Source organism: Orycteropus afer, unplaced genomic scaffold (assembly GCF_000298275.1).
Source record: "Orycteropus afer afer isolate SDZICR_OR568_19922 unplaced genomic scaffold, OryAfe1.0 scaffold00515, whole genome shotgun sequence".
Classification (NCBI taxonomy): Eukaryota; Metazoa; Chordata; class Mammalia; order Tubulidentata; family Orycteropodidae; genus Orycteropus; species Orycteropus afer.
In genome coordinates, this window is record NW_006922102.1 from 1,147,855 (window position 1) to 1,155,879 (window position 8,025).

At 52.1% G+C, this 8,025-nt stretch overlaps 1 protein-coding gene across 1 annotated transcript; it reads left to right on the top strand.

The window, feature by feature from the left end:
• On the top strand, positions 1-1,476 carry FAM209A (family with sequence similarity 209 member A). Its single transcript, XM_007955590.1, has 2 exons — positions 1-249; positions 1,213-1,476. Exons 1-2 carry the CDS (start codon positions 1-3, stop codon positions 1,474-1,476), a joined length of 513 nt encoding a protein of 170 aa, XP_007953781.1.
• Positions 1,477-8,025: the final 6,549 nt, after the last annotated feature.

The following is an 8,025-nucleotide window of genomic DNA, read 5'->3' on the forward strand; positions in this document are numbered from 1 at the left end:
ATGAGGACGCTGAGATGGCTCTTGTTCTTGCCCCTGTGCCTGTCCTGCAGTCATGCCTTCATGTTCTCGTCTCTGAGGGAGAAAGGCAGAGAGCCCCTGGGCAAGGTGCCTTGCGGAGGGCACTTCCGGATCAGGCAGACTCTTCCCGAGCACGCCCAGGGCTGGCTGGGGAGCAAGTGGCTCTGGCTCCTGTTTGTGGTGGTGCTGTACGTGGTGCTCAAGTTGCGCGGAGACAGTGAGAAGAATAAGGTAAGGACGGCTCCTCCCTGCCACCCCCAGACTCAGAGTCAAGGGTCTCAGCCTCGGAGAAACAGTCTTCCAGTTGGTGTAGGGGGACTGTTAGTGTAACGAATTTATATTATCCCCATTATCCCCAGAGTCATTGGGATTTGGGATGCCGGTGAGCTGACCGGGATCCCAAACTAGCTGAGAGGAATGGTCTTTAGAGAAAGTATCATCTCCAGGTCCTGGCAAGGTTAGCAAACTCACTTCTGATGTTTCTCTTGTGGACAAAATCTCCAGATTCCCAGAGAGGGTGGGACCAACAGTGAGGACGGCCTTCCGCCTGCTGGGCGAATAAGACCTTGGAACACTAGGTATCTGTCAAGGGAGTGCTGTCCAATCAAGGACAAGTTCAAGCCCTTGGGCTTCTTTAGCTCAAAATACTCACCAAGCCAGACTCCCTGAGTCTTTAATTGGCCTGGCATTTGACTTGTCACCAGGTGCTGAACCAAAAAATGGAGTCATTTATATGACATAAGAAAAGGGACATAAGAAAGCTACAGTAAAGCGATAAAGGCATAGAATAGCAACACGTCCCCAAAAAGCAACCCTTCGGTTGAGGGGGGAAGAGCAAACAAAATGGCAGCGTGTTCTTACAGAAAGACCCGGCAACTCGTAATACCGTCCAAACGGATGAGAGCAGGAGTCAGCAAACTTTTTCTGTGAAGGGCCAGATGGGTAATATTTCCAGCCTTGTGAGCCATATGGTCTCAGTCCCAGACATTCACTTCTGCCGTTATAAAGAATGAGCATGGCTGTGTTCCAATAAAACTTTATAAAAACAGGCTGTGGGCCGAATTTGGCCATGGTCTACCGATGACTGGACTAGAGCAATGCTCGGGCCATCTCCTCTTAGATGAGCCCACTCTACCCACCGTGTCGAGGTGGCAAGTCTGCGGTCGCGCTCACCCTGAATATCTTTCTTGACAGGATCAGAATCCTCCTGCCCTTAGAGGCTGCTCATTGCGCTCTCCACTAAAGAAAAATCAAAACGCTTCCCCCAACAGAAACCATGCGTTCAGTACCTTAACCCAACTCGAGATGGACCTCGTAAACTTTGTGTCGAAGGTGCGGAATCTTAAAGCCACCATGGCAACCAGCGGTCGCCTCAAGCTCCACAACGCGGACTTACTTGCAGATCCGCTGAATAAAATCACAATATATGAGATATGGGGGGAAGAAGAGTCGGACTGAAGGGACTGGTGTCAGCGTCGGAGAGAAGCGCTGAGTGACCAGCAGTGCAGACGAACGGAGACGCCCTCGCCAGAGGAAGCGCACCCTCCTCTGACGCATTCCTCCTCTTTCCCTGTTTCTTTCTAACTAGAATTAAAAATGGATGTGAGACCAGTAGCCTGGGCGGCTTTCGCTTTGTTTCTGCCTCGCTTGTTCCCCCAGGTCTTTGGGTGGCAGGATGTGTGGGGCTGCCTGTTAGGATTTTACCCCTGACCGAGGCCCAGCAGCCCAGCAGGACGATGAGGGTTAGGAGATTGGGCTACCCTTATGGAAACTCTTGTGTTCTTCTCCTAGTAGGTGTTTGGTGGGAGCTCTGGTAGCGTAGTGCCTAAGGCACTTGACTGCTAACCAGAAGGCTGGAGGTTCAAACCCACCAGCCACTCCTCGGAAGGAAGGGCTGGGCAATCTACTTCTGTAGTGATACCGCCTCGGAAACCCAAGGAGGGGTCACTGTAAGTCGGATCCGACTCAATGGCACATAACAACAACAACAACAAGGTGTTTGGTATAAAAGAAGGGGCTGGATTTTATCCTTGTGACTTATTACATGGCAAAGGACAACTTTAATTATACTTTAAATGATAAAGTTAGACGATGTCAGGGAGATGTTAGAATCTTCCCATCCTTTGACCACCAGAAACATGCATTCACTCTATCGCATGGGTTCCATGGACCGACTTACTGTTCTACCAAACACACACCTAATGGGATGGAGAAAAATGAAGAAACAATTCTTATTTCAGTGTCATTGGGATTTGGGATGCCGGTGAGCTAACCAGGTTCCCAAACTAGTTGACAGGAATGGTCTTTATAACACTTGGTGAAACACCAATACTTTGGTTTATCAGGATGACTGAGGAAAATGTGTGCTGCTCTGGGCTATTAGGCTGGCGAACCGACTCTCGGGCCACCTCCCCGGGGCCTGCCCTGAGGAGCCTTCATCCAATCCAGGCCACCCTGATGGCTCTATAGATGACAGGGTACGGGCCAGGGGAGAGAAGCCGGCTGTGGAGGACCGTGGGAAAGTCCTTAAATCCACATCAGTCCAAGCTTCCGGTGCCTGAGAGAAGTCCTGAATCACCACCACCTTCTTCCCCGACCACAAAACGGTCGTTTGCCCTCTGTGAGCAAAGCCTTCAGGGTCTCTGCCGTGTTTGTGTGTGGTCTTCTCCGTCTGTCGGAGTTTGACCTCAGATGGAAGCTGCCCATCTCCCCTCCTCTTGTCAGTGTTACTCTATCTTGGAGGAAGGGTCCACGGGCCACTTCATTTCTGTCCTAACCCTCAGCCGTCAGATTGGGGAAAATGGAAAGGCCTATGTTGACCCCTCTTTGCTTTATGTACTGTCGTGTTTCCAAGGACCCAAGACAATGAGGACATACTCTCACAGCACATTCTGGGGATCACCAGGTAAGCACAACACAATGTGGGCTGGGCCTGTGCTCTCGATGGGTGAACTGGTTCCCTGGTGCCGCTCTGACAAGAATATACCACAGATGGGATGGCCTTAAGAAACAGGAGTTTATTCTCTTACAGTTTGGAGGCTTTAAGTCCAAGTTCAAAGTGCCAGGCTCTAGGGGCTGGGTGAAAGCCCCTCAACCTTGGGGTCCAGCTCTGCCTCCTGCTCCTGGCCCACTGGAGCTAGAGGCATTTCTTCACTCAGACGGCTGCTGGCTGCTGAGGCTGACAAGCCCCAAGATTGACAAGTAAAAAGGCACAGTCCCGATGTTACCAAACCACACAACAGGCCATTAACTCAAGTCCATTATAAGTCCTAAGGTCAGCAGAGCATGGCAGGCTGCTGAATAACAACATGGCTATATGCACGGTCCAAGTGTGCCATAGACTAGAGACCATTCCCAAGGCTTCTCCTTATATACAGGAAGCAGACCACATGCCAGAGGCAGCTACTCAGCTGCTTGTGGTAGATCCCACCATGGAGTTGATTGCCATTCTCATCAGGGGGAATAACTACCACCAGCTGCCCAGCCAGTCAACCAGGCCCAGCCAAGTTGACACACAAACATAACCACCACAATTCCACCCCTTGTCAACTTGGCATCTGTACAGATCTTAATTGGGTGGCATCTGTACAGATCTTCATTGGGTGGCATCTGTACAGGTCTCCTCACTGGGTGGCTCCAGTCCCCCAGTTCCTCTAAGTGGCGACCTCACCCCCTTGGCTTGGCGGGCCCCGTTCCTCTCCCTCTTGGGAGGCATGGCAGCCCCGCCCCCTCACTCTTGGGCAGAGGCTGTGGCTCCATCCCACTGGCTCACATGAACGAGCAGCCCCACACTCCAGAACCAAGTTGGTGAAGGCCTGGCTCTTTGAAACTTAGGGGCCTGTGGTCGTTCTACCCCCAAAGGCCATGGTCCTACGCTTTCAGGCTGAGGCAGCTCTGCTTCCGTTTCCTTGGTCTCCGCTTCTGCCAATTAATGTCTGAGGACAATCCACTCCGCCAGGAATCTTCTTGCCCCAAAGGACATTTAGCTTTCTTGCTCCGTGGGCTGGCCAACCTGCTACTCCATTTCAAGCCGGTCTCTTCTACCAGTTAATGCCTGAAGGCAACCCACTCTGCCAGTAAGCCACTTAACCAAAGGCATCAAGCTTTCTCCTCCGTAGGCTGGTAAGGCTGTCACTGTCTCATGCCAGTCTCTCGGTTCTCCTGCTGTCTCTCAAGAGACAAGAACTCTCTGCTGCCCTCCGATTCATGCTAATCCTGTGTGTTGGTATGTTAATATCCAGGAAGCATGCTCATGAGGAGCAGATGTGTTTGGCTGTCGTCTTCACAAACGTCAGCCCTGTCCATCTATCCGACAAGCAGGTAGCTTTGGTACCTGACACGCTCTGTGCGGTTCTGTTCGATCACTAGCCTGGAGCTGGTATCCCAGAGGAGCGAAACCTCACAAGGCCTTCCAGCCACTTGGCTGAGGAAATGAAACAAAACAAAGTCTGCCACACACGTGGGTTCAGCAATTCCCGGAAAACGGCGTCCCCCAGTCTTTGGCCTGGCCAAGTGCAAGTCTGTCCTGGAAGAAGTGCAGCCGGAATGCTCCTTGGACGCGAGAATGGCCAGACTTCGTCTCACCTACTTTGGTCATGTTGTCAGAAGGGATGATTCCTTGAAGGATGTCATGTTTGGTAAGGTGGGGAGTCAACGAAAGAGGGGAAGGCCCTCCACGAGATGGACGGACACAGTGGCTGCCGCGATGGGCTCAGGTACAGCGAGGGTCTTAAGGCTGGCGCAGGACCGGGCAGCGTTCCGTTCTGCTGAGCACGGCGTCGCTGTGAGTCAGAGCCAACTCGACGGCACCGAACAGCAACAACAGTGCAAAGCTTGGCAGCCCTCAGTGCTGCCTAGAAAGCAGTTTTCCTCGATGCAGAGTGACCGTTCCCACGGGGGAATGCCCCGAGTAGGAACAGGAGCTGTGTCTTAGCAAAGCCGCTCAGCTCGGCTGTCATTGCACACCCTCGGGCTCAGCTGGCACCCTGTGGTTTGGAAAGAGGTGACAGGTGCAGAGCATGCTGGGTGACTGCAGGCACTAGGCTGGCGTGCGATTCCAGTGGCCCCCGTGGGTGGCAGGCACAATTCATTTCCTTGCCGCTGTAGGGCTCACGGTGGCAGTTTCAGAGCCAGAGAGGATGCGAGGACCCTAAAGAGAGTCAGCTGGCCAGAGAATCTTATGTGGCAGTGACATCATTTTAGAGTGATGTCTGCCACCTTTGCTGGTTTGAAGCAAGCCACTTCAAGGGAAGGGATTCCACCAGGATGTGAATACTGGGAATGAACCCCACAGAGAGAGACTGCCCCGTCAGGGGTGATAGAGGACTTCCTGGTGATGCCAACGACCGTGGGCCCTGCCCCCTTGGGAAGGGCACTGACAGCACTCCTGTGTGGACGCGCTCAGTTTACCCTGTGGATCAGGAGCCCTGGTGGCTCAGTGGTTGAGCACTTGGCCACTAACTGAAAGGTCAGCAGTTCAAACCCAGCGGCCACTCCCTGTGAGTGAAATGTGGCAATCTCCTGTGAAGGTTCACAGCCTTGGGGACCCCGTGGGGCAGCTCTGTTCTGTCCTGGAGCACCACTAGGACTCAGAGTCCGTGGCAACGGCCCTCCTGTCTGTGGACCTGCGGGTTGTTCCCGACAGTCTGCAGTTACAAACACTGCTGCAATGAACTCCCCTATGCATGCGGATTTTCGCGTTGTGGGGGTGTGTATCTTCAGTTTCCTTGAACTGTGTAGGGCGTTAAGTGCATGTGCAGTTTTCCTAAGTGTTGCCGAATTCGCCTTCGCAACGGCTGTGCCAAGTTGCATTCCCACTGGTGATGTCAGCATAGACTTTTGGAAGAATGTGTGGACAGATGGCTGGGCACTTGGCTGCAGGGCTCTGCCAGGACGTCTTTTTTCAGAAAAAGTTTGTTTGGGTGCAGTTACTGGAACTCGCCACTAGGTGGTAGACAAAGCCCATAACAAAGACTTAGCAAGCGGGTGTTTTCCAAAGATTTTGCTTCAGGGTCCCTTGATAACAATTAATAGCGTAAGTACAAGTAGTAATAGCCATAATATTTTATTATTATTATTACAATAGCATCAGGAGCTCTGGTAGCTTAGTGCCTAAGGCACTTGACTACTAATCATAAGTCTGGCGGTTCAAATTCACCAGCCACTCCTCGGAAGGAAGATGGGGCGATCTACTTCTGTAGTGATACTGCCTCGGAAACCCAAGGAGGGGTGGCTATGAGTCGGGGCAGACTCAACGGCACATAACAACAACAACAATCACATATCAAGGATCCCTAGTGGTGCAGTGGTTAAAGCACTTGGCTGCTAACCAGAAGGTTGGTGGTTTGAACCCAGCAGCTGCTCTGTTGGAAAAAGACATGGCAGTCTGCTCCCACAAAGATTACAGCCTTGGGAAGTCTATGGGGCTGTTCTGCTCTGTCTTCCAGGGCTGCTATGGTCAATGTCAATTCCACAGCCGGGGATACAGGAAAAGAATTCACAGCACTGGCAGTCGGAGGAACTCAAGTTTCAACAACTGACGTTGTTGTTTGTCCGCTCATTCAATCAACAGGTGTTTACTTTGTTTGTTGTATTTTTCTACCACCGCTGGTCTGCCAGTTTGTCATGCAGGGCAGGCTAAGTGTTGCCGCAATGCTGGGAGCTACCGGGAGGGCCACTCCTGGTTCTAGGTACTGTTGGAGGCACCAGGGAGGAAGACATGGGACAAAAGCAAAGTAAACACCGGTCCCTCATAGGACTTGCATTATACTAGGGAGACAGGCAAAAAACAAGTACATAAGTAAAATATATAATGCATGAGGTTGGCAGTTAACCCACCCAGCAGCCCCATGCGAGAAAGACCTGGTGGTCAGCTCCCATAAAGGTCACGGCTCAGGAAACCCTAAGAGGTAGGTGTATTCTGTCACATGGGTTGCAGAAGAGTTGAAATCACTGGAATCGACTCTCTGGCCCCCAGCAACAGGTGGGGGTAAGTGCTACAGAGAAAGCTAAAGCAAGGAATGGATCAGGAAGGGCGTGGAGTGTCTGCAAGGGTCAGTGATTAGGCCAGTTGGCTCGCAGTTTTAAATGGTGTGGTCCCAGAGGCCTAAGGCAGGAGCGTGCCTGGCCTGATGGAGGAGGAGCCAGCCGGCAGTGTGGGCGGAGCCAGTGAGGAGATGAGGTCAGAGCTGGAATGGGGTGTGGATCCTGCAGGACCTTGTAGGCTACCAAAGGACTTGGGGCTCTTTGTCTGTGAGAGATGAGGGTGTTGGAAAATGTTTTCAATCCCCCCGCAGCCCGGACGGGGTTCCACATACACCCTGCTCCCCAAGCCCACAATTCTCTCATTCACCAGGTCCACATTGACAGGCACCATGGGTCACACAGACTCCAAGAGAACTGAGAGGCCAGTGCCTGCAGGAGACGCTGGCAAGGAGTGAATGGACCTACAGGATGGCTGGGGTCTCCACTGGGGCCAGGCTTTGTCCCAGCCCTTCGTGGTGAGCTGCTGAGTGTTTGTCTCTGAGCCACTTACTCGTTCGGCGCATGGTCGAAGGCTTACCACAACATCAGTCATTCTTGTTGGTCAAAACGCAAATGACTTGTGCCAAGAGGCATGCCATTGTCTGGTTCTGCATCTGTTAACGCTCCTCCCGCATGCCAGCCGCCTGCGCGTGGGCGGGCAGTTCTTTGAATTTGCCTTTGAACCCCTGGAACAGCTTGCCATTTCCCTCATTAACTGACGAGTTAAATAACCTTCCTGACACGTAATCCCTTCCTGACAAGTAGTCGTTTTATATTCGTATAAGAGTCATGATTAGACCTGCTTTTCCCATTTTCCATTTAACTGGACTCCAGTTGGGACCAGAGGACTCCCTGAGACTGTGGCCCTGAGACATTCTTTAAACCTTGAACCAAAACAAGGCCCTGAGGTGGCGTGGCCTTTTAACTAAACAGCAGAATAGACTGTCGCCCACTGGTACTGTGCTCTGTCAAAATATCATCTGT